A 27,213-nucleotide genomic window follows, 5' to 3' on the forward strand; every position below is an offset into this window, starting at 1 on the left:
CTTCTCTTTAATACTGTTATGTCAAGAGTTTTATTCACTTTTCACATATTCAAAGGAGTATGGTGTTAAGAAATAGTTATAATCGTAGTTTTTTACTTTAAAGACTGAAGTCTCCTATTGTTAAGAAGTATATGTTGGCCGGGCGCGGTGGCTCACGCCTGTAATCCCAGCACTTTGGGAGGCCAAGGCGGGCGGATCACGAGGTTAGGAGATCAAGACGGTGGTGAAACCCCGTCTCTATTAAAAATACAAAAAATTAGCCAGGCGTGGTGGTGGGTGCCAGCAATCCCAGCTACTTGGGAGGCTGAGGCAGGAGAATGGCGTGAACCCGGGAGGCAGAGCTTGCAGTGAGCCGAGATCGCGCCACTGCACTCCAGCCGGGGTGACAGAGTGAGACTCCGTCTCAGGAAAAAAAATAAAATAAAATAAAAAAAAGGAGAAGTATATATCTGAGAAGAAATAAAAGGTTTTAGACAGTTAGAATCATTTTGAGAAAAAAGAGCAAAGTTACTTGAGCATGGTTGTCTGGGAAATCAGTAGGAGAAGGGAGAGTTGGAATTCTAAGTATGCTCATGAAACTGATCCTGAAATGAGTAATTTGAACATGTTTAAGATAGTTGATGGTGTCTAACTCTTCTCCTGGAAGCTTTTGTCATTTTAGCACAGGGCTGTTTTGCTGGTTTGCAAAAACATTCAGGTGTATGTCTTTAAAATCTCTTTTCTCTTTTGGATTTGGCAGTTGATAACAAAACAATATGCTCTTGTAAAGTGTTCTGTTTAAGAAATGCCTACGTAAGGTCCACGTAACCATTGAATCTTCTTCCCTGCAGCAACTCTACAAAAAATTTTAAAAATGAGATTGGGGCTACAGGTACCCATTTATTTTACCACTTGGCTTACTCTTATTTTGGATAAACCCCTCTATTAGCTGACTTTATAAGCTTTTACAAAAAGATTTTGTAGTATGTGCAAGTTTTACTTTTTCATTTTTGCATGAACTAGCAGCCACGGATTTTTATACCTCAGAAAAAAGAAAATTTGAAGCCTGAGTTTTATGTTAATGTTAATGAACTAAAGATATTAACATTTTTATCATTTAAAAACTTCTTTTAATATGAAAGTATTCATTATAGAAAGTAAAAATAAACAATAAACAATCAGGCTGTACCGCCTTATGATTAAGCTCTGTTGATATTTTGGTATGTGTTGGTTTTAGTGTTTATTATCCCATACCTTCCCCAGGACATAAACACGTTATGATCTCCATTCTCACTGTGCAGTATGGATTGTTATATATCTGCTATTTAAAATGAAAATGAAAATCATTTCAATTGAAGATAAGCTGTGTTTCTCTACTGGGCTGGCAAAAATTCTTTTTTCTGGACCTTAAAGGTAGAAAGGTTCTGGTGAAGAAGCTATTTAAAAGTATCCTTAGTATTGTTTTGGGGAAGAAGATAGAACTTTGCCCTATTTATTGAGGTTCCTTGGAGGGCTTTTAGAGGCAGTAGAGATGTTTCCATAGCTGGATTTCTGAGCCATTACATTGTGGTTGGGAATCTTTCTTGTCGTAGTATACTGTAGAATTTTGGGATGTGACACTGTAAATGGGATAGATGAGGAAGATGACCAGTTCCTGAGAACTGGAAGGAATCCCATCTTGACTTGAGAACTTCTTTAAAACAAAACAAAAAAACCCAAAACAACAACAACAACAAAAAAAACTGCTTAAAAATAAAAAGCAGTTGGAAAAACTTAAGGCACAGCAAGCTTTGGTTGTAGCTATTAGCACAAAAGGAACAATTATTACTACTTTCTGCAGTATAAACAGTGGAGTGAAGGAAGCTTTCCTCATCCTTTATAGCTTCAACATTTAAAATTAAAAGCTAACGTTTCCTCTGTCCTTTAGGAAACTTGCTATCATGACTATTTCTAAAAAGGTAAGAAACAGCTGGTGTGTGGATAATGACATGTTCTAAATAGGTTTAAAAATTGGAAAAAGTAGATGGAAAAGTAAAAGGGGGCACAGAAGTATTTGTTGAGCTTTGCATATATTATCTCATTTAATTTTCAAAACAACCGAGTAAGGTATGGGAGATAGTGTACTCATTTTACAGAAAAGAAAACAGCTAGAGATAAAGCAACCCAAAGTAACACAGCCGTCAAATATCGAAGCTGGATTTGGACCCAGTTCCAATACCTTATTTCATCTACACCAAGTAGTGTTCTGGGAGAAAAGTAGTTGTATTCATTAACATTACTTCATAGCATTCTTTGTTTTAAAGGAGCAACGCAACAGGCTCAGGTTAAAACAAACAAGCCTTTTATTCTTTTTATCCATCGCCCAAATATTTTCCAAGCCTGTCCTTTCCCTGTAACTTTATAAAGTTTGGTTGCTTTCAGGGGAGTTTACTCATGATATTTGATGCTTCAAAAAGTTCTTGATCTTTTCTTCTCCTAATAAAGAATTGTGGGGTTTTGTTTGTTTGTTTGTTTACTTTATAATTGCCAATTGTCTTTGTTTTAAACTCCAGAGGAACTTATTTTGTTTACAGCTCAGGAGAGAGCGTCACCGGATGACAGATTTTATTTCATGGCAGATGGTACAGTAGTATTGAGTTCTTGTAAGTTTCATCTCCTTTGTATCTTGGTTAATACTAGATGTAGCGTAGTTGACAGGAAACAGCTGGGACAAAAGTCAGGTTTTACAACCATGCGACCGTGGACATATTTCCTGTCTGCCTCAGTTTCCCCAGTTTGCCCTTTCGTGTGCAGAGAGCACTTTTAATGTCTTAAAAATTTACTGTATAAACTAATTGACAGGTATTTTTAAAAATTTTTTATTTTTTTATTTTTTTAACATTTTTTTGAGATGGAGTCTTGCTACGTCACCCAGGCCATCATGCCTGGCTAATTTTTATATTATTATTATTACTTATTTATTTTTTTTAGTAGGTCCAGTCTTGAACCCTTGACCTCAAGTTATCCCCCGGCCTCAGCCTCCCAAAGTGCTGGGATTACAGGCGTGAGCCACCAGGCCCGGCCTTCTGCTGCACTTTTTTTTTTCGGACAGTTTCACTCTTGTTGTCCCAAAAATGTATGAGAACCCTGCACTTTTTACAAAAATAATTTTATCTTGTGTTGAAAATGCAGGTTTTATGTGGGTGCAGGGCTATTATAAGAAAGGCGTACCTGGCCGGGTGCGGTGGCTCACACCTGTAATTCCGGCACTTTGGGAAGCCGAGGTGGGCGGATCACGAGGTCAGGAGATCGAGACCATCCTGGCTAATACGGTGAAACCCTGTCTCTACTAAAAATACAAAAAATTAGCCGGGCGTGGTGGCGAGTGCCTGTAATCCCAGCCACTGGGAGGCTGAGGCAGGAGAATGGCATGAACCCAGGAGGCGGAGCTTGCAGTGAGCCCAGATCGCACCACTGCACTCCTGCCTGGGCAACAAGGTGAGACTCCATCTCAAAAAAAAAAAAAAAAAAAAAAAAAGGGGGGGGCGTACCTATAGACTAGTAAGATTTGAGAAAAAGCAAAGTCGTTATATGACAATTTAAAGCAAAAGGGAGGTGAAAGATCTAGAGCTGGAGAATTTAATGCCAGCAAGGGGTGGTTTGATAATATAAGAGAGATGTGGCTTTAAAAATATCAAATAACAGTGGAAGCAGCTTCTGCTGACCAAGAGAAGGGTTCCCAAATGCCATTAAAAAGTGCAGCAGCAGGCCAGAGGCAGTGGCTCACACCTGTAATCCCAGCACTTTGGGAGGCCAAGGCAGGCAGATCACCTGAGTCAGGAGTTCGAGACCAGCCTGACCAACATGGAGAAACCCTGTCCCTACTTAAAAAAAAAAAAAAGAAAAATTAGCCATGCATGGTGGCGTATGCTGTAATCTGAGCTACTTGGGAGGCTGAGGCAGGAGAATCACTTGAACCTGGGAAGCGGAGGTTGCAGTGAACTGAGATGGTGCCACTGCACTCCAGCCTGGGCAACGAGCAAAACTCCATCTAAAAAAAAATGCAACAGAAGGGCGAGCACGGTGGCGCATGCCTGCAGCCACAGCTGCAGACCTCAATTCACAGTGCATATCAGGCAGTTCAGCTTTTTCTTATAACGTCATGACTTTTCTCTACTTCTTGGTAGTACTTCAGCATCACTAGTGGCACTTCGTATGAGCTTCATGGTGTCAACGTTTTGAGTGTTGTATTAAACATGATGAAAATGTATGAGAACTACGAATGACCACTTTTCACTGTCATATGCAATTTACTGGCCGTGAACTGCTCAGGTGGAGATGATTAGCATCACATGCAGATGCATCATATGGCATTTTAAGTGGATGTTCACAACACTTGAGCTTACTGCTATAGCAATAGGAGATGGCTACAAAATTATTACAGTAGTACAGTGTGTACTACAATTAATTTTTTGTTTGATTATGATTTAAACTGCATCTTTACATTTGTTTGTATTTCCCTTGACTGCGAATGGCACCATGTATGGCCTGTGTTTGTGTGCCTAAGTTTTGATAAGTTTTAACTTTCTGTAGTAGGTTTGTGTATATTTATGGTAGTACATGATAAAATAGGCTAGTGATATTTTATGCATTCATGATACACCTTTTTCTTAATTTTTTGGTACTTCTGGATTACATGATTTGAGTTTTTTTCAAATTGTTGCAAATCTCTGAAACAATTTTCAGTATACTTATTGAACAAAATCCACATATAAGTAAACCCATGCAATTCAAACCCAGACTATGTTGTTCAAGGGTAACTGTAAAAACGTTGCTGCTGGCTTTTAAGTGTACAAATAGCTGCATAAATAACTGATGTACATCATGACCAGTCATGTCACCTCTTTCAAAGTCTGTTGGTGATAGTTCCCTGCAAATCTGTTCAGTTTATGCAAAGTGTGTAGTTGTGTTGCTTCCTTTTCTCCTAGTGATAAACCCACATGAACTCCTTGACAGAATTGAATAATTGAAAGAGGGAATTAGCCAACAAAGGCGAATGTGCAACAAAGAAATGAAAAGTGGTAGACCTGGAATTGAAATTTCATTAGAATATAAAGGGAAGAAATAGCTGGTTGTGAAAATGTTGACCCAGCTGCTATTTAAAACTCTGGCTATGCAGCTAGAACTACTTAGTGAAGGCAAACTTCTTGACTTAAATGAGGAATGTGGTTATGATGTCCAAGAGAATGTGTGACATCATTAAAAACGACACATTAAAGGAACTCTTGAAGATATTCATGACAAATAAGTGTAGATATTGGATAAAATGTTGGAAATGGATCCAAACTTAGAAAGGAATATGATGATTCGCCAAAGGGCTACAAAAGATGCTCATTCTGCACCCTAGTGTAAATGACAAGAAGAAGGCAGGGAAGCATTGCTCAGACTACTATTGAAAAAAATTTTTTAACAAGGAAATTAAAATACTTTGTTTCAGTGTTTATAATGTTTTAATTTAGTACATTAAATAAATATTGGTTGACTATATCATATCCCTATACATTAATAATAGACAATAAAGGAATTTTTAATGCTTAGACAAAAGTATTTATTTTTAATTTTTACACGCTGGAGTGCAGTGGCACGATCATGGCTCACTGCAGCCTTGGCTTCCTGGGATCAAGCGATCATCCCATCTTAGCCTCCCAAGTAGCTCACTTTGTTGCCCAGGGTGATCTGAAACTCCTGGGCTCAATTGATTCTCCTACCTTGACCTCCCAAAGTGCAGGAATTACAGTTGTGAGCTCGTATGCCTGGCTGACAAAATTTTGGGGGGGCCTTATTTTTAAAAAATTTATTTTTTTATTTTCTTCAAACATGGTGTTGCAAACTGCCAAAAAATTTTAAAGGTCACAGGAGAATCATAATTCTCTGTGATTAATCTCTGATTAGGATCAGTTTACACTGTTTGAACTTGTATGGTCATTTTTACAGTCCTGTGCTACTGTGCAGAGTGAAGATGATCAGTATTGTTATCTCTGTTTTACAACTGTGGAACCTGAGACTTACTTAGTGGTGAAGCTGTGGTTTTTGTTAGTTTGACTTCCGAGTTTATGATCTTACTGTTTATTATACCGGTACCCCTACACAAGATTTTTATTTTCTGAGACAGGGTCTTGCCCTGTTGCCCAGGTCTGAAGTGCAGTGGTGCTGTCCGAGCTCACTGTAGCCTTGACCTCGTGGGCTCAAGTGATCCTCCCACTTCAACCTCCTGAGTAGCTGGGATTACAGGCATGTACCACCACACTTAGCTAATTAATTATTATTATTATTTTTTCAATAGAGACAGGGTCTCACTATGTTGCCCACACTGATCTCAAACTCTCTGGGCTGAAATGATCCTCCTGCCTCAGCTTCCCAGAATTCTGGGATTATAGGTGCTACATAAAATTGAAAATAAAGTAGAAAATAATTCCTTTAGTAGCCCTTGACTTTTCCTCCTGGTAATGGGCCAAATTCTTTTTTTTTTGGAGATGGGGCTATCTGTCACCCACATGCTGGAGTGTGGTAGCACGATCATGGTTCACTGTAGCCTTGGCTTCCTGGGCTCAAGTGATCATCCCATCTTAGCCTCCCAAGTAGCTAAGTCTATAGGTGTATGCCCTCATGCCTGGCTATTTTTTCTTTATTATTTGTAGAGATGAGGTCTCACAGTGTTACGCAGGCTGGTCTTGAACTCCTGGTCTCAAGGGTCCTCCTGCCTGGACTTTTCAAAGTGCTAAGATCACAGGTGTGAGCCACCGTGTCTGGTCTTAGGCCAAATTCTTGAAAGAGCAGTCTTGTTTATAACTTTGTATTACCCTTGAAGTCTGGTATGTGCAATTCCCAGAAAGCCACTCGTCTTCTTCATCGTCTTGTGCCAGCCACATTGGCTTCCTTGGCCTTCCATAATCTTTTTAGATCTTTGACTTGGTGTTCCCTCTACCTGGAATGCTGTTCCTCCAGATAGCCACATTATTCCTGTGATTCCTTTGTCAAGACTGTTTTCAAATCAAATGGTATTTTTTCAAGGAGGCCTACCTTGATCCCGCTATTTTAAATTGTACCTTACACCCCTTTTCTCTGTCCTCCTTTCTGTCACTGCCCCTGACCCTACCCCAGTACTATTGTTTATTGTCTTTCTCTCCCACTAGAATGTAAGTTCCCTGGAGCCTGGGATTTTTTCCTGGCCTGGTTGGTTCATTTCCTGGAGCATTTAGAATAGTGCCTGGTTCATAGAAGGTGATCAGCAAGCATGTTTTGAAAGAGGCATGAATGCTCTTGAAGGTTGCTGTTGAATAGGTGAATACTGATGAAACACAATGAAGACCTTTTCTCTGTCTTCTGAGCTTGTTTTACCTAGTATCAATCCTTTCTACCAACCCTATTTTGTCTCCTAATGCTGCAAGGCACTGAACTAGGCATTTTACAAGGTATTTTAAGTGACATTCACAGCAGGTATTCTACATGTTGTACAGAAGAGGAAACAGACTCATAAAGTCTAGTTGCGTAGCTGGCAAGTGGCAAAGCCAAAACTTCAGCCTATATCCAGCTCCAGAACCTGTGCTCTTTCATGTTACTGCATTCAATACTGTTTTTTTTTTCTTTTTGTTTATTGAGCTATAACTCACATACATAAAATTCACCGTTTTAAAGTGCACAATTCAGTGGTTTTTAGTATATTCATTAGGTTGTGCAGCCATCACCACTGTGTACTTTCAGACATTTTCATCATCCCAAAAAGAAACCTGGTTTTACCTATTACAAGTTAGTCCTGATTCTTCTTACCTCCTTCCCATTGCCCAGCAAGCATTACCTTCTGTCTCTATGGATTTGCCTATTGTGGCAAATGGCAATTTTATATAAATGGAACAATACAGTATTCTTTCACTGAACGTATGTTTTGAAAGTTCATCCATGTTGCACATGTATCAGCACTTCATTTTTTCTTACGGCTAAATACTGGATAATGCCACATTTTGTATGTCTGTTTTCCAGTTGGTAGGTGTTTGGTTTCTTTCTGCTTTTCAGCTATTATGATTAGTGACACCGTGAGCATTCATTTATAGGTTTTTAGTTGTGTAGCTATGTATTAGGTTGGTGCAAAAGTAGTTGTGGTTTTGGCCATTTAAAAAAAAAAGTAATGGTGAAAACTGCAGTTACTTTTGCACCAACGTATATTAGTCTGTTCTCACATAGCTATAAAGAAATACCGGAGACTGGGTAATTTATAAAGAAAAGACATTTAATTGGCTCAAGGTTCTGCAGGCTGTACAAGAAGCATAGTGGCGTCTCCTTCTGGGGTGACCTCAGGAAGCTTCCAATTATGGTGGAAGGCAAATGGGCAGGTAGGCATCTAACATGGCAGGAGGAGGAGCAAGAGAGGGCGTGGGAGAGGTGTCACACACACCTTTAAACAATCAGATCTCATTAGAACTCATTCACCATCACAAGAACAGCACCAAGAGGTTGGTACTAACCCATTCATGAGAAACCGCTCCTATGATCCACTTACCTCCCAGCAGGTCCACCTCCAACAATGAGAATTACAGTTTGACTTGAGATGTGGGCAGGGACACAGATCCAAACCATATCCACCTAGCGGTGGAATTACTGAATCATATGATAATTCAACATTTAACACCTTAAGGAACTGCCAGATTGTTTTCCAAAGCAGATGCACCTTTTTACATTCCCAACATTGGGATATGAGAGTTCTAATTTCCCCATATTCTTGCCATTTGCTATTATCTGCCCTTTGTATGATAGGCATCCTACTAGGTATGAGGTGATATCTTTGTGTGGTTTTGATTTGTATTACTTGATGGCTAATGAGGTTGAGCATCATGCTTTTCATGTGCTTATTGGCCATTTCTAAATCTTCAGATGGGCACCTGTTTAAATCCTTTGCCTATTTTAAGTTGGATTATTTGTCTATTTTTGTTTGTTTGTTTGTTTTTAAAGAAGCCAGGTCTTGCTATGTTGCCCAGGCTAGATGCTAACTTCTGGGCTCAAGCAGTTCTCCTGCTTCAGCCTCTCAAGTAGCTAGGACTGCAAACACATGCCACTGCAGCCAACTTAAAAAAATATGTATATTTAGTATAAGAGTTCTTTATATATTCTGGATACTAGATCCTTATATATAATTTGCAGAAAATTTCTTCCATTTGTGGGTTGTCTTTTTACTTTCTTAGTAGTGTTCCTTGAAGCACAAAATTTTAAATGTTTTTATGATGTCCACCTTATCTGTTTTTTGTTCTGTTGTTTGTACTTTTGGTGTCATAGCTAAGAAACCATTGTGAATCAGAGGTCATGAAGTGTTATCTTCTAAGTGTTTTATAATTTTAGTTCTAACATTTAGGTTTTGATCAATTTTGTAAGTATATGGTGTGAGATAGGGGTCCAACTTAATTCTTTTGCATATTGCACTTGTCTTAGCACCATTTGTGGACAAGATCATTCTTCATTGAATATTATTGGCACTCTTGTTAAAATCGGAATATATTTCTGGGTTCTCAGTTATAGTTGATTAATCTCTATGTTTACATTTGTTTTGATTGACTAGTTTTCTCTTACAAGTCTGGCCTTCTCGTTTTTGACAGTCTTGGTTCTCTTTATTCTGTTTCTTTTATTACAGAATCTTCCTCTCCTTATTCCGATGTCCACAGTCTCGAGGGTCCTAACTTTTTTTTTTTTCCTAAATCTTTCCCAACTCGTGTTTTCATACAGCTCTGGCTTTCTTCTCCCACTCAGAAAGGCCCTATGCTTGCAACCTTTAAAGAATCTACTGTGCTTAATCAAAGGTGATCAGATCTTTTGACCCCTGCCTTTGTAATTTACTACCACTCTTTTCTGGGCTCTCACTGTAGCTTTCTGATCCATGTCTCTGGTTAGGTTTATTGTATGTACTTTAGACAGGTTAATCCTGTGTACTTTGACTTCCCTTTGGTTGAGGGAATTGAATTCTGTTTGTCTACGGCCTTTCTACTCTTATCTTCTGCTGCTTTTTTTTTTTTTTTTTGAGACGGAGTCTCGCCCTGTCGCCCAGGCTGGAGTGCAGTGGCGCGATCTCCACTCACTGCAAGCTCCGCCTCCCGGGTTCAAGCCATTCTCCTGCCTCAGCCTCCCGGGTAGCTGGGACTACAGGCGCCCGCCACCGCGCCCGGCTAATTTTTGTATTTTTTTAGTAGAGACGGGGTTTCACCGTGTTAGCCAGGATGGTCTCGATCTCCTGACCTCGTGATCCGCCCGTCTCGGCCTCCCAAAGTGCTGGGATTACAGGCGTGAGCCACCGTGCCTGGCCATCTTCTGCTTCTTCTAAACATATCCCTTTCTCCTCAGACTAGATAATTCAAACTAGATATTATGCCTCTAAGCCTAATTAATATATGAATTATATATTAATATATAATATATAAGCCTTCTTATTGTATACCTTAGCATGATAAGTGGTTCTACAAAGAGCGTAAATACTGGCATTACAAATCCCAGCTCTGCCATTTACTAGTTAAGGTGGCAGGGATTAAGTTAGTTAATCTGTATAAGCTTTAGTTGTATTATTTATAAGCAAAGATTACTACCACTTACTTTCTAGATGGGTAACAGAATTTTAAAGATACGTGTAGTGCCGTAGAGTAGATAATTTAAATAAATGTTGGACTTTTTTTTTTTTTTTTGATACAGACTCTCTGTCACCCAGGCTGGAGTGCAGTGGCGCAATCTCGGCTCGCTGCAACCTCCGCCTCCTGGGTTCAAGTGATTCTCCTGCCTCAGCCTCCTGAGTAAGGATTACAGGCTCCTGCCACCATGTCTTTGCATTTTTAGTAGAGATGGGGTTTCACCATGTTGGCCAGCCGGGTCTTGAACTCCCGACCTCAAGTGATCCACCGGCCTCAGCCTCCCAGAGTGCTGGGATTATAGGTGTGAGCCACAGCACCCGGCCAGTGTTGGACATTATTATGTTACTGTTCCTTCTGCTTGAGGTGGTAACTCCCTTAACTCTGCTGCCCACATCCTTCCTCTCCTTTGAGGGATGGGTTCATTTCAGAGTACGATACCTTCCATAAAGCTGTTGCTGGCATTTCATTTCTTCCCCAAACTGGTTGTTAGTGCTTCCTCCTTGGAATTCCCATGACACCTTGTGTTTTCTTTTTTGTAGCTTGCATGTTAAAATGCCACATAATTTCTTAGTGGTCAGATCCATCTTTTCTGGATAAGTTATTTGAAGGTGGGGATGGTATGTTCAGCTTTGTGTTTTGAAAGTGGATTTGTTTGTTTTTAGTTTGTAGCAAGTGCTAAATTAGGTGAAGTTCTGCTTATTATATAGGGTCAACATCTCTTGCTTGTTCTCTTGTTTGGTAATAATACTGTTTAAGACTGTGTATATATACACACACACACACACATATATATGTATTTTTTTTTTTTTTTGAGATGGAGTTTTGCTCTTGTTGCACAGGCTGGAGTACAATGGTGCATTCTCAGTTCACTGCAACCTCCGCCTCCTAGGTTCAAGCGATTTTCGTCCCTCAGCCTCCCGAGTAGCTGGGATTACAGGCACCCGCCACCACACCTGGCTATTTTTTTGTATTTTTTTTAGTAGAGACGGAGTTTCATCATGTTGGCCGGGCTGGTCTCAAACTTCTAACCTCAGGTGATCCACTCACCTCGGCCTCCCAAAGTGCTGGGATTACAGGTTTGAGCCACCACTCCTGGCCTAAGACAGTATTAATATTTTTTTTTAAGGCAAATATCTCTTTCTGCAAGGAGTTGCAGAGAAATTCTTCCCTGAGTAAATAGTTTTCTTAAGCATATTTCCATAGCACCTTGTTCACAAGGCTATTTAATTTTGGGTGCATTGTAATACTCTATAATTTGTGAACCCTTCGAGACCAGATGCCTTGTCTTAACTGGCTGTTAATTTTTTGTCTGCCTCCCTCCATAGAGCTCCAGTAGGGCACAGCCCTTGATAGGTGCTCAAACATTTGTTGAACAAATAAAAGAATGAATGAGCTCCATCTTTTAAAATACCATAAGATACCAGCATTAATGTTACGAATCCACATAATGATTGCCATATGTCTGTGTTTTCCTGAAGATATAAGAGAGAAGACTGTGTTAGATCCAGGAAAGCCTTTTAACTGTAATTCATTGGAAGTTTTTCAGGCCTGACAAATATGTGGAGCTTTTCTTTACTCTTAGAATTATACAGTGCTTCTAAGCCTAATTAATATATGCATGTGAGGCAATTTTTTTTCCCCCTCTTCTGCTTGTGTTGTGCATCCAATGATGATAGCTAGGAGAAATTTGATAGGTCTGTTGAGAAATAGCTAGACTTCTTGAAAGTGCCTTAAAAAAATTCATGGAAGACATGAGAGAGTGAATGGCTTTTAGACTTTAATGTGAACTGAAGTGGGCTTGCTCAGCCAAAGGAGGAGGGAGTAATTGCTTTTCCAAGATTCTAAAGATAGTCTCCATACAGGCCCTATTTGTATAACCAGTGGACAAGACACAACACTGGCCCTTTATAGCTGTAAGAAAAGAGTGACAGTGGGCACCGTAAATAATTTTAATAGACACAAATGACAGAAAGTGTAAGTTCCACAAGTTTCTAGGAAATGTTATAAATTCTTAATTTTTTTTTTTTTTAAGAGACACGGTCTTGGTCTATCACCCAGGCTAGAGTGCAGTGGTGCAGTTATGGCTCACTGCAACCTCAAACGCATGGGCTAAAGAGATCCTCCTGCCTCGGCCTCACAAAGCATTGGGATTGCTAGTGTGAGCCACCGTGCCCAGGCTATAAATAAATTCTTGAGCTCAGGATTGTATAAGTTGGATATTCCTGTTAACTATAGTAAAATCTATTTTATATGTTTTTAGCTAGTTTTAAAAAAATTGTAGATACAGTACCTCTTCATTATAGAAACTTTTTATAAGTACCAAATATGTAAAGAGGCAGTGTGTAACCCCATGATATTATTTGCCTTTTGACTCCAGTCTTTCCTCTGTATTTAAAAAGAAACATACATTTATAATTTCATTTGTTTCTGCTTAACATTTTTCATATCTATAAATATTTTCATAATAGTCATTTGTAGGCTACACCATAATTTACTTTACTAGATGCTTATTGTTGAGCATTTGAGCTTTTGGTAGTGTTCTGCGAAGGAAAGGAATGAATCAGTGGCTGAACTCTATTTTCACATACCGATGAATGGCTGTACACATCTCTGTTATGGCTGTACACATTGCATAGTTGGGATGATTAATGAAGTGTGGTGGTTCTGCATAATTGTTGCGGTTCTGCATAATTGTTGCCCTGTTTCTGTATTCTATGGATGTGAGGGTAGATTGCATTAGATAAGCTTTTTTTCTCCCGTTCAAATCTTGAATTTTTCTTCTTCTTTTTTTTTTGATACATATAATGCCCTTTTTTGGAAAGAAGCATTATTAGATCAAAGGGAAATATTTTTAAGCCTCTTAATATATAGTACCAAGTCACTTTCCAGATATTTTGCTTTCACCAGCAATATATGAAGGTGCTTTTTTAAGTGATAGCTATAAAACAAAGGAACAGCAAACAACAACAAAAATGAAAACTCTTAAACTAAATTTGTGCATGAAATATACAAAGATTGGATTATTTTTATATTTTTTTAAAATGTAGATCAGTTATTTGAGTTCATTGTTGCTGAGTTTGTTTTTCATTCTGTAAAACAGGTGATTTGATGAAGACTGCTGCGGGAGAGTTTGCAGATGATCCCTGCTCTTCTGTGAAGCGAGGCAACATGGTTCGGGCAGCTCGAGCTTTGCTCTCTGCTGTTACCCGCTTGCTGATTTTGGCTGACATGGCAGATGTCTACAAATTACTTGTTCAGCTGAAAGTTGTAAGTATACAGGCCTATGTCTGTAATTTGTTCTATCACAGGAAGATCGCTACTGGCCTTCCTTAGTTCAGCATTCCTTAGGATTTAGTTTGGTTTTGAATTTGGTTTATCTCAGTGGACCAGAGATATTTTTGTTTAATTTCCACTTACTCCTCTAGTCCAACTATGTATCATCCTGGCTCTGTTGAGAGCCAGTGTTGTCTAAAATGAAGAACTTGTAGCAAAGATACTGTTTTGACTCCTTCCCTTTTTCCAGTAATGATTAAATCTTTCCTTGTACTAGTAGAGTTCCGGAGTTGAGAAAACCAAGATGCATTAAATTTTGTACTTTAAGGTAGAGGCCAGTATTAGTGTCTTTCCCACTATGAAGCTCCTGTGTGATTGCTGTTTAAATGTTAGAGGACCATGCAAACTCAAGAGTGCTAAGTTTGGATTGCTTCTTGAGTAGCTGTTAACAGGAATGAAAATTTCTAGAATGCCATCTTTATTTACAGACTTACATTCAGAATTTTTGGTTTTTGGGGCCTTTTTTTTTTTTTTTTTTCTTCATAGGTGGAAGATGGTATCTTGAAGTTGAGAAATGCTGGCAATGAACAAGACTTAGGAATCCAGTATAAAGCCCTAAAACCTGAAGTGGATAAGCTGAACATTATGGCAGCCAAAAGACAACAGGTACAGTCATGATTTGGGGATATATTAAAGTCGTTTATTTTACTGTCTAGAGGGAAAAACTCATTCTTTGTGTTTTCTGAAAGTACCATTACCTACCTTCGCCAATCTAGTTTCATTAAAACATTTAAACTAAGGTGTCTTTTCAGTATTGTGCTCTTAATAAAGTTATAATTACATTGCATTCATGTTATGTTCCTATTTTAATTCTTGTGAACATTTTATCTTAAGTAGCTTGACAACTTGTGATGAAGGTACCGTCTGGAGAGGTAATAGGTCTTTGTGTATTTAAGGATTAACCTGAGTTAGTGGTGCAGTTTTGTTCAGATTTTTAATAAAACTTTAATCCATTTAAACATACTGGAATTGTCTCTGTATCAGAAAGTATCTCCATACCTTGCCCCACCAGCTCCATGTCTTGTTACTTTTTAACTGTTTCTTATTGTTATTAGTAGTTTCCGTTGTGTGGCATGAGGATCAGTGTTACTTTTCCAAGCTCCAGTAGCCCTTTGACCCTTTGGCATTTTCACTGTTGGGGTGCTTTGAAACCTTTCCTGTGCCCTTGCTGTTGGACGCTGTGTATTTTAGGTGTACATTCTTCAGAGACGATCCATATATTGCTATCCGTCTTCTTAGACGTTTCATAGTCCTGATCATGCTTATGGTTTAAATTCTTATTTTAAAACAAGCCCCAAGAAGAAGAATTGTTGTTGTTAGCTAATACCTTTATCAGTTAGGATACTTTGCACTGGAGTTTGCAGAAAACCCAACTTCCAAACTGCTTGAAAAAATGGGGGATTTATTTTCTCAGTAATGGTAAGTCCTGAGTTAGGCTAAGTGACTTCAGGGTTGTTAAATATAAGGGCTTTGCAGTATCATCAAGGATCCAGGTTCTTGATATTTTTCATCACTGCTGTCTTCAGTGTGCCTGGCACTGGGTGGCTGCAGAGGCTCTGTGCATGACATTTGCACATAATATGTCCAGTGAGAACAAAAAGGACTGTTTCTTCCATATGTCTCTCTTTATAAGCAAACAATCTAGAAGCTCCTAGCAGACTTGTCCTAAATCTGAATTGTGCAACATGCCTATTCCTCAGTTATCCCTGGCAAGAGGAAAGGAGTCTGCCTGACTCAGAGTAATCCAGATCCACCTTCTGCTCTTGCTTAAGGGGTAGCCTTAAGACCCAACAAAACACCCAGCGAAACGTCTGACAGGTAGTGGGAAGTTGGGTTGGGAGTGGGAGTAGGGAATGGATTTGGGTAGGCAACCTGCTATGACTGCTACAGACTTTTTTCATTGCGACAAGATGGTTGTTAGTAAATACTTAAAAGGGGGTCTCACTCTGTTGCCCAGGTTGGAGTACAGTGGTGCCATCATGTAACCTCCATTTCCCCAGGCTCAGGTGATACGAATAGCTGGGACTATAGGCACAGGACACCACACCTGGCTAATTTTTGTATTTTTTGTAGGTACAGGATTTTGTCATGTTATCAAGGCTGGTCTCGAACTCCTGGGCTCAAGAGATCCTCCTGCCTTGGCCTCCCAAAGTGCTAGGATTACCGGCATGAACCACCATGGCTACCTAAATACTATTAATGTTTAATATATGACAGCTTTTTTGGGGACTTCTTAGTCATTTGGTTATATTTACATTAATATTAAAAATCTATGCCATAGGGTTGAGAGGATTCAATTAAATAATATATGTACAGTATTTAATACAGTGCCAGGCACTAAGAAGGCCCTTCTCAGGAGACAATTGGTGAATAATAGTTTATTGCTTTTATTTCAAGTCATAAGATATGATCAGACTAACTGTATATATGAGATCCTGGTTTTGGATTTCTAGTGCTTAAGATTATACATGGTAATATATATAGCTAGGTTGGTATGCCTAAGTTAGTGTAGGCTCAGTGTGCCTTTTTTTTTTTTTTTTGAGACGGAGTTTCGCTCTTGTTGCCCAGACTGGAGTGCAGTGGCACAATCTCGGCTCACCACAACCTCCGCCTCCCGGGTTCAAGCAATTCTCCTGCCTCAGCCTCCCGTCAGTGTGCTTTTATAATTTATTTTATAAATTATAAGACTGTGTTAGCTTAGTCTCCATCATATAAATTACAAGTATCTTTTCTTTTTGCTGGAGCTAATTGATCCTGAGAATAACTTGTTTAATAGAATGGTCATCCTATAAATGTGGCAAGCTGGCCAAATTACGTTCACAATTTATTTTAATTAATGGTTTTGACACAAATCCTTGTTTGAATATGTGAAGTAAATATTAAGTTATATTTAAAAGATACAGTTTGGCAAATAGTCCTACTGGTTTAAAAACGTAGTCTGATCTTGGTGTATGAAGACTGACTATTATTTAGACAAAATAAACATTAAGACTGCCATTATTGTGCGTCATTGCAAAATGGTGGAATAAATAAATAGATGGTGGGTTTTTTTTTTTTTTTTTTTGTTTTTTTTTTTTTTTTGGTGGTGGACTCTCGCTGTCGCCCAGGCTGGAGTGCAGTGGTGTGATCTCGGCTCACTGCAACTTCCACCTCCTGTGTTCAAGCTATTCTCCTGCCTCAGGCTCCCGAGTACCTGGGACTACAGGTGCCTGCCACCACACTTGGCCATTTTTTTGTTTTGTAAGATGGGGTTTCACCATCTTAGCCAGGCTGCTCTTGAACTCCTGACCTCGTGATCCACCCGCCTCAGCCTCCCAAATTGCTGGGATTATAGGCATGAGCCACCACGCATCGTCTGGAATTTTATATGCTGTTCAAGAAACTTACTAGAAAGTAATGCTACCTGACTTGTTTTTTTTCTTCCAAAGCCAAATACTTCTCAATGCCTAAGTTTTAATACCTTGTGCCATGCATCTGTGAAGAGTTCCTTGAACATAATCCCTTATGTATTTTTTCATGTATTTTTTTAAAAAAGTAATAGCAAATGCCAAAGTTTTCTGAAATAAGATGTCACAGAAATATTGGAATTATTATATACATGCTGGATAATCTTCTGTTTGCCCTTCCATATTGTTTCCCACCCTTGTTTACCCTGTTCTCTGCCCCAGGAACCTAACCTGCCTGGATTTCATTCGTGGACTCCTGCTTGGGCTTGGTGAGTGGGAGCACCAGCAGGAGGTCAAAGGAGATACAGAGTGATGCTATGTCGTTACCCTCAGGCCTCTTTCCTGCTGGGTGCCCTGGGTTGCTAAAAGTGATGCCTTTCCTGTCTGGTGGCATTCTCTACACATCTTGCTCCCTGGTTTTGGTAACTGCTGCCTCCTCTTGTCCCTTCATGCCTAAGTGTCCTACCAGCTTTGTAGTTTCTCTGTATTTTGCCCATACCTTTGTATAATAGCATAGTCTCTAAACTGCCTTTGAGTCACCTGATTTGATTTTACTTACTTTTTTCTGCCAGGATTTTGAATGATATGTATTCCCATTTTCTTGGGTTTATAGTAAGTCATGGTCATTTGTAGTTTTCTTTGGGCCTAATTCTTTACACTTAGCCTCCTAAAAGAGAATTCACTGAGTAGACTGGTTATGGGCTCCTGTGTGCCCCCTGTTCACAAAATGGCCTTTTATAGACTTGGGCCTTGGTGTACATTACAGTAGACTAATGCTTTTCTTGGAAATTAAACAAATACTCATTTTATCCAAAGGGCCCACCCAGCCTGATGGAAACTTCATTCATTCTTTTGGGCACTGTCCACTGGCCTCCTTTAGTAGAATTTATTCCTCCTATTTAACTGTATATTTGTATCTGATAACTGAGCTTTGGCTACCTGCCTCTCCCTACTACCCTTTCTCACTTCTATGAGTCAACTTCCTAAGCTTCCATATAAGTGAGAACATGTGGTATTTATCTTCCTGTGCCTGGCTTATCTGACTTACCATAGTGTCCTCTAAACTCATCCATGTTGCTACGAATGACAGAATTTTGTCTTTTTTAAATGGCTAAATAGTATTCCGTTGTGAATATATGCCACATTTTGTCTGTTGATGGACACTTATGTTGATTTCATATCTTGGCTATTGCGAATAGAGCTACAATAAACAAAGGAATGCACGTCTCTCTTTGACATACTGATTTCCTTTCCTTTGGATACCCAGTAGTGGGATTGCTGGATCATATGATGGTTCTATTTTTAGTTTTTTGAGGAAATTCCATACAGTTTTATGTATTTGGCTATACTGATTTACATTCCCACCATCAGTATATTAGAGTTCCCCTTTCCCAGCTTTTTTTTCCTTTCGTTTTGCTAATAGCCATTCTAACTAGAATGAGATGATACCTCTTTGAGGTTTTGATTTGCTTTTCTCTGATCATTAGTGATGTTGAGGATCTTTCCATATACCTGTTGGTCATTTGTATGTCTTCTTTTGAGAAATGTATGTTTAGCTCATTTGTCTTTCTTTTTTTTTTTTTTTTTTTTTTGAGACGGAGTCTGGCTCTGTGGCCCAGGCTGGAGTGCAGTGGCCGGATCTCAGCTCACTGCAAGCTCCGCCTCCCGGGTTTACGCCATTCTCCTGCCTCAGCCTCCCGAGTAGCTGGGACTACAGGCGCCCGCCATCTCGCCCGGCTAGTTTTTTGTATTTTTTTAGTAGAGACGAGGTTTCACCGGGTTAGCCAGGATGGTCTCGATCTCCTGACCTCGTGATCCGCCCGTCTCGGCCTCCCAAAGTGCTGGGATTACAGGCTTGAGCCACCGCACCCAGCCTTGTCTTTCTATTTTTTAAGACAGTTTTACTGTGTCACTCAGGCTGGAGTGCAGTGGTGCAATCTCGGCTCACTGCAACCTCCACTTCCCGAGTTCAAACGATTCCTGCCTCAGCTTCCTGAGTAGCTGAGACTACAGGCATGCACCACCATACCCAGCTAATTTTTGTATTTTTAGTAGAGTCAGGTTTTCACCATGTTGGCCAGGCTGGTCTTGAACTCCTGGCCTCAAAAGTGATCTGCCCGCCTTGGCCTCCCAAAGTACCTGGATTGCAGGTGTGAGCCACCGTGCCCGGCTACTTTTGCCCATTTTAAAATCAGATTGAGTTTTTGCTGTTGAGTTGTTTGTATATTCTGGATGTTAATCCCTTATCAGATGAATAGTTTGCACATATTTTCTCCTGTTCTTCAGGTTGACTGTTCACTCTGTTGATTGTTTCCTTTGTTGTGCAGAAGATTTTTAGTTTATATAATTCTTTTTGTCTATTTGAATATAACATTCTGCTTTTTCCTGGCCTGTAGGGTTTCTGCATAGAAATCTGCTGTTATTCTATTGGGGATTCCCTTTCATATGACTCGATGCTTTTCTCTTGCTGTCTTTAGAATTTTATCTTTGTCTTTGACTTTTAACAATTTGACTATAATGTGCCTTGGGTGTACAACTACCCAGTAACTATAACTACTTTTTAAATTCAGTCTCTGTGGGGACTTTTTGGATCTGTGTGTCCATATCTCTCCTTAGACTTGGGAAGTTTCCAGTTGCTATTTCATTAAATAGGTTTTCTATGCCTTTTCTTTTCTCCTTCTGTAATTCGCATGATGGGAATATTGGGTGATTTAATGCTATCCCATAAGTTTTGCAGGCTTTTGTCACTCTTTTTCATTCAAGTTCTAAGATTTTCTTTTTCTTGATGAAATCTTTTGAAACTTTCTATTGTATTTTTTATTGAATTCTTCCTTGTTGTTTTTCATCATTAAATTCTTTAGCTGCGTGATTTCTGTTGGGTCTTCATGCTTTCTTTTTGTTGAATTTCTCATTTATATCCTGATTTTGGTGAATTTTTTATCTGTCTCTCTTTTGAGTTTCCTTATGATAATTATTTTATTTTATCTTTTTGAAACAGACTTTTGCTGTCATCTGTCGCATAGGCTGGAGTGCAGTGGCGTGATCTTGGCTCATTGCAACCTCCGCCTCCCAGGTTCAAATGATTCTTGTGCCTTAGCCCCACCCCCACGCCCCCGCCCCCACAACCAAGTAACTGGGATTACTGGTGTGAGCCTCTGCATCTGGGCCAAGATTTTAAATTCTTTTTCTGGAAGTTTGTTGATTTCCCTTTTTTTTTTTTTTTTTGAGACAGGGTCTTGCTCTGTTGCCCAGGCCAGAGTGCAGTGGCATTTTCTCGGCAGTCTCAAGTGATCCTCCCATTTCAGCCTCCCAAACTGCTGGGGCTACAGGCATGTCACACCCAGCTATTTTTTTTGGCGGGGGAGGGGAGGGGTGGGTAGAGATGGGGTCTTGTTACGTTGTCCAGGCTGGTCCCGAACTCCTGGGCTCACATTGACTTCCGTTTCATTGGGTTCTAGTATTAAAGAGTTATATTCCTTTCTTGGTGTCATATTTACTTGCTTTTTCATGTTTCTTGTGTCCCTGTTTTGACGTCTGTGCATATGGTGGAACAATCACTTCTTCTACAGTCTTTTGAATGGGTTTTATAGAGACTTTCCCTTGTAGTTGGATTTTAGTATGCTGGTTGGGGAGTGTGTGTTGACTCTGTGTCCATTAGGAGCAGTAGTACAGTCTTCATGCAGCTTCTTCACCTGTGTTCAATGTTAGCAGTAACTTTGGGTGCCTCAGTTGCCTAGGCTGTAGAAGTTTGTGGTAGTTGTAGTCTTGTATGTCCTTGGTGTCAAGGGTTTTTGGGGTCCTCCTCTTCTTGTTTTTCCCACAGTAGGGAGACTTAGCCGAGGGGATCACTGTTTGTGTCAGGTATGACATAATGTATAAGCAGCTGCTGTGGCACTGGGTTCTAGGTACAGGTGCTCGGGGCAGCTGTGGGGCTGGGGTCCCAGGCTCAGGGTTTTGTGAACTTACTGTGGCACCTTGATCTTGGGATGTATTGGGTACCTGGCTTTGTTCTCTCTGGCAGAGTTGGATGTCAGTTGCCTATAAATTCAGGATCTTTGAATCTGAGGTATCCCAGTAGCTTTGGACCAGGGGCCTAGGTTGAGGTTATGATTCTTCCCCTAGGGGGCAGGGCACAGCATTGGTGCAACTTGGGAAGAAGGGGTGCTCTGGAGGTTTGGGCCTAGGGAGCAGGGTATATGTAGCTACAATTTGGGAACCTGAGCCAATAGGGCTCAGTGGCAAGTTGGAGCCCAGAGGCTGAGGCACCATGCAGTAGTGACTCTAGGCCCCTGGATGGTGGAGCTTGGCAGTATCCTAGGCTCTGTGAAGCCAGGTGCAACAGCAGCACATATCCCAGAATGGCAGAGCACAGCTGTTGTGTGGGCTCTGGGGAGGGGAGGGAACAGCACAGTGATTACTCTGCCAGGAGAGGAGTGTCTCAGCAGTTCACACTCTAGGGGATCCAACTTTAGGGAAACAGAATACTAGAGTTGTTTGGCCTGTAGGGTGAATGTCTCTGCTCAGCCACTGAGCAGAGTTTGTTTCCCTTGGATGCAGGGTATTATGTCAGCTCAGCCCTGGGATGCTCAGCTGGTTCAGGGCACCAGTTCCTTAGGGGGCAATGTGCTGCTTCAGCTCAGGCCTGGTGGGCTTGAATTTTCTGGACAGTCCAGGCACAGATTCCTTGGGATGCAGGGCACTTCTGCTAAAGTATATGGATACGTGACTGCTCTGGGTACCATTTCCTTGGATGCAGGGCACTGCTTCAGGTTGGGCACTAGTGTGGGGTGACTCCTCTGAGCGGTGAAGGTACTGTTTTCCCTGGAAGGGGAGTGATACTATTTGGATTTATGTCCCCACCCAAATCTCATGTCTAATTGTAACCCCCTTTGTTGCAGGAGGGGCATGGTAGGAAGTGATTGGATTGCAGGGGCGGGGGTGCAGGGGGATTTCCCCCTTGCTATTCTTGGGAGTGAGTTCTCACAGATCTGGTTGTTTAAAATCTCCCCCTTTGCTCTCTTCCTCCTGTTCTGGCCACGTAAGACATGATTCCTTTCTCTTTGCTCTGTGCCATGATAGTAAGATTCCTGAACCATCCACCGCCAGCCATACTTCCTGTACAGCCTTCAGAACCATGAGCCAGTTAAACCTGTAAAGGTAGTCCTTTATAGCAGTGCAAGAATGGGCTAATACAGGGAGAGAAGAGGGGTAGATGGAGTGGCTTCCTCTCTCCTTGGCCCCATGAGTAAGGGTATAACAGTTGCTTGCAGCTTGGGGATGTCTGCCCAATTGGTCGTGACGGTTTGGTGGTGACTTAGCCTTGGGGATGAAGGGAAGCTGTGGCTACTCATACCAGGAGCGAGAACACTCCAGCCATGGTTCCATTTCCAAGATGGTATAGTGCAGTAGTTGCATGGGCTGTAGAAGGCAGGTCACAGTGTTGTCCCCTTCTTGGAGGGAGCACAGCAGTGTGAACTCTAGGCAGCTCCCTCAGCTGGGCTTAGTGCCTGTGAGAACTGCAGGGACAGTGGTGAGGTCTGTATGTGTCCAGGGTGTTGATGGGGGTTGCTGAGATCCTCTTGCTTACCTCCTCACAGTGGGGAGGTTTGTCCTGGTTCCCAGGTGATCCTGGTTGGGGTATAGGGTGGTGAAGGCCTGGTGTTTCCTTCTGTTTTCCATGTGGCCAGCCTGAGTTTGTCACCAGGGTTTCTGTAACTCCTCTGATGCGCTCTGGTGCTCTCAGTTATTTTTATTAAAATGTAGTTGTTTAGTCGTTTCGGGTGTTGTTTTGAGGGGGATGAATGCTAGGAGCTGCTAGTTGGCCATCTGATGTCACTGTTTTAAACCCTTTGTAAACATAAACTCATTTAGTCTTCACAAAATAATGTGAGATAGATACTATAACTGGTCGCATATTAATTTTAATAGAGGTTATATAATCTCGCAAGGTCACTCATCTAACAAGTGGTGGAGCCAGGATTTGAACCCAGGTTGTTTGGCAGCAGAGGACAGAGATATGTGTTTTAATTGTTCCTACAATCACTACTGCCTAGCACATTGCCTGGATATAGTGGTGTTCAATAAATACTTGTTTAACAACTGAGTGACTAAACCACTTTGCTGTACCGGAATTGGATTCTAAGTGTGGCGCTAATCAGTTACTTTCTAATTAAGTGTGGCTGGAATATTATTTGCTGACTAGAAGTGTTGAATTTCCATTAGCTCCATGCCGTTATTTGACTGTAAGTGTAAAAGTGGCGGCAGAAGTAAGGATGGGTTGGCATCAACCCTAGGTCCTGTGAGAAGGACCACCTCTGCCTCACATTGTCGACTCTGGCTTCCCAACATGCTAGTGATGTAATAATGCTTTGATGCTTACATTCCCTCCATCTGTGTGCAGAGAGCTTATTGAGGTATTTGATGAGAATGTAATGCTTCTTATTTATTACCTAGTCTATGAATTCTTGCCTTTTGTGATTATTTTTTCTGAAAAGTTGGACACTGAATAGTAATGTTATTGTCAGTGTTTTATTTGTAAATAATTTGGACTGGTTGGATTGTTTGACCACGGACACTTTTTTTAAGTGTAGCCATTTGTATCCAAGAGAAATCTATGGCTGTAATTTTATATTGTTAAGAGAGAAATGAGAGGAAACTTTCACTTGAATTTTTAGCTCTTGGTTAGAGGCAGTGTTACAGATTGCTTAGAAGTTAATTTCTATTTCTTGGTCAATCTATGGGATATCATTCAGATTACATTGAAAGCAGTTCTTTGACTGTTCCTGAGTCTGCTTGAACCATCACTGGGTTGGTAAAGTTGGGGATTATGAAAGCTAAAGTAGACCAAGTGACTCTATTTTCATAAGTAATCTATTATGTTGCTTAATAGGTCAGTTTCCTCAGTAATCTGGATTACTTATTGGCATTATATATGTTGAAAAGAATACTTTTAATCATTATGCTTATTACAATAAATAGTGGTGTACTGTGATAGTGTCCGTTTTCTTTATGTAACAAAATCTAATTTCTTTGTGCTAAGTCAAGAGCAGTTCTAAAGAGAGAAAAAAGAACACTTTAGCAGTCAGGACAAATGATGGTATTTCATTATTATTTTCATCATAGATTAAAATATATCTCTCATACTTTGTAAATAGAAGTCTGTCACAGTGTGATGAGGGCAAGACATTTAGAAAATGGCGCACAGAACATATGCACCAGCTGTTTAAGCATAATGGTTAACCCTAGCTCCTTGTCATAACTCAAGTCTTGGAATGATTACCAATTCTCTAAATCCACAGGGTCTTGCTTCTGAATATTTAGCCTAATGTAGCCTTTGGAAAAGTAGAAGTTGGTAATACCATATCAGGCAGTGGCTTAGGAAAGTCATGTGTTGAATAGTAATTATTGCACCTACTAACTTGAGATGACCGTAAGTCTCTTTGGTAACTAACCTTCATAAGAAGCTATGCTGATCTAGGTCATAGACACTTAGGAGGAATGCCACAGCTGATTGCAAAGCATTTTTATAAAACAGTAGACAATTTAAGTGCTTAAAGGCAAATGCCTTCCTAGAAAACTTTTAGAGTCCCTCAGATTGTGGTGACGGCAAGACATTTAGAAAGTGCCACACAAAACATGTGCACCAGCTGTTTAAGTGTAATGTTTAGTCATAGCCCCTTGTAGCCTGAGTCTTTAAATGATAACTGATTCTTTAAATCTACAGGGTCCTGTTTTTGAATGTTTAGCCTAATGTACTGTGTTACAGGGCATTTGGAGTGCTGTGAGCTATTACTTGCAAATTTAGATTCCAAACGAGAAAAGAATTCTAGGAGGAAAAGTAAGCTGTCATATTATACAAGGTTTGAATAAAGATGCAAACCTAAATATATACTGAGATGAAGTTTCAGAAAAAGGAAGCCAGTTTGGTGTCTCTAATGCCTAATTAGGAACTCATCTAGAAAGATGAACCACTAAATAGCTAAGTCAGATGGCTAATTGAGTAATTGACTTTGTCCTTTCTAACTTGGTCAATTTTCCCTTACTGTTTACACATGTAATACTCAAAATGTTTAAATTTATACTTTAAGATTTAGTTGATGACATTAATGTTGACATTTTAATGTGTAAAATAGAGTTGGGCTACCATTTGGTGATCATTTAGAGTTACCACCTGTATTCTTCTTCTGTGGTGGTGATCCGCTTTTACTAAAGCCTTTTTTTTCCCCTTCTGAATAATGTGAGTGAAAGGAGGATACCAGAAATACCCACTTCCCATTCCCATGCTTATTTTTGGCATCACTTATTTGTCACTTAGCATATCTACTCAGCCTACCAAGTAGATGCCATCATTAGTGGAAATGATGCCAAGGACCTCAAATCCTTCTTACTACGGATTATAGTTATGGGGTAGAAGAAATGGAAAAAAAAATAGTTTAAGACTGTATCTGTACAGAGTATTATAATCATCGATTGGGGCTATGAAGCACATATGCCTCAACTTTATGGCCTAGTGACCTGTGAACTGTTTAATGTACTGTGTAAGAAAAGTATGGTTCTGTGTCCTAAAGTGGTCTTTGGGGTGGTGAGGGGGAGAGAAGGAGTTATGTGCTTGTGAGAATGGCCTTGCCATATCCTCACCTAGTTATGTAGTTCATATATACCTGTGGCATCCTGTCCCAAATTTCACAAAACTCTTATAATAAAATGGTGTAACTTAATAAAAAATAATCCTCATAATAAGTCTTAACTCTGTTTGAATTTACCTCTTCATGATTTTTCTATTTTTGGTTGGTATAGGTACATATATCTATATAGAGTTGTAATCAAGATGTTAGTTTGTTTTGTCTTTTATTTAATGCCTTATTTAGTTCTGTGCTAAGTACTTTACATACATTATCCCATTTAATCCTCAAAACGATTATAAGAAAGGTACTATTACTGCTTTTCTTTGACAGAAGGGGAAACGTAACCCCGAGGGTTTAAAATAAGGTCATAAAATAGCCAGGAGAAAGTAGAGGTGGGGGCAGGGTGGATTCAGATCTAGGTCTGTGTGATTCCAAAGCTCAGAATCTTACCTGCTAAGCCATACTGCCTTGTTTGTGATTGACTCTCAACTAGATTAATGAAAATAATATGTCTAATTAGTAGAAATTCTAACTTTTCAGCATTTACCGACAAATTTTTATATGAGTAGAGCCCATATAAAGAGTGCTCCAATTTCTTGTTTTATTTACTCTTGTAGGAATTGAAAGATGTTGGCCATCGTGATCAGATGGCTGCAGCTAGAGGAATCCTGCAGAAGAACGTTCCGATCCTCTATACTGCATCCCAGGCATGCCTACAGCACCCTGATGTCGCAGCCTATAAGGCCAACAGGGACCTGATATACAAGCAGCTGCAGCAGGCGGTCACAGGCATTTCCAATGCAGCCCAGGCCACTGCCTCAGACGATGCCTCCCAGCACCAGGGTGGAGGAGGAGGAGAACTGGCATATGCACTCAATAACTTTGATGTAAGTTATGCTTGGGCGGAAATTTCCAGCTCTTGACCATCCCCCAAAAGATAAAAGGTGTCTGGGGAAAAGTGATCAAGGCTTCTGATGATAGCTCAATTTCCACTTAGATCTGTAATCTAAGTCAAAATAAATTATGAATCATCAGTCTACTTGATTTTAACTTGGCCTAAAACATTTATTTTTATTTTTATTTTTAGTTTGAATTAAACTTCTGGATTCTTTTATGTAGCTTGCGTTTCCTATGAGGTCATTCTTTACTGAGGATATGAGTTTGGTTCATTTCAACCAAGATTTTGACCTTCTG

At 40.1% G+C, this 27,213-nt stretch overlaps 1 protein-coding gene and 1 long non-coding RNA gene across 22 annotated transcripts in view; both read left to right on the forward strand.

Annotated features, from left to right (window-relative positions):
• CTNNA1 (catenin alpha 1) overlaps positions 1-27,213 on the forward strand; it is a 176,981-nt gene that overhangs the window by 38,603 nt on the left and 111,165 nt on the right. For 17 of the 21 annotated variants that reach the window (NM_001257368.1, XM_078003644.1, XM_078003643.1 and 14 more), the window contains 3 exon segments: positions 13,717-13,883; positions 14,436-14,555; positions 26,637-26,906. In NM_001257368.1, the coding sequence (NP_001244297.1) occupies positions 13,717-13,883; positions 14,436-14,555; positions 26,637-26,906 (557 nt within the window). 21 annotated transcript variants of the gene reach the window in all.
• On the forward strand, positions 151-3,865 carry LOC144329517 (uncharacterized). The gene is made up of 2 exons (XR_013394862.1): positions 151-3,005; positions 3,360-3,865. It is a non-coding gene; the product is annotated as an uncharacterized LOC144329517 (long non-coding RNA).

The sequence above is a fragment of the Macaca mulatta genome, chromosome 6 (genome assembly GCF_049350105.2).
Source record: "Macaca mulatta isolate MMU2019108-1 chromosome 6, T2T-MMU8v2.0, whole genome shotgun sequence".
In the NCBI taxonomy this organism is placed as follows: Eukaryota; Metazoa; Chordata; class Mammalia; order Primates; family Cercopithecidae; genus Macaca; species Macaca mulatta.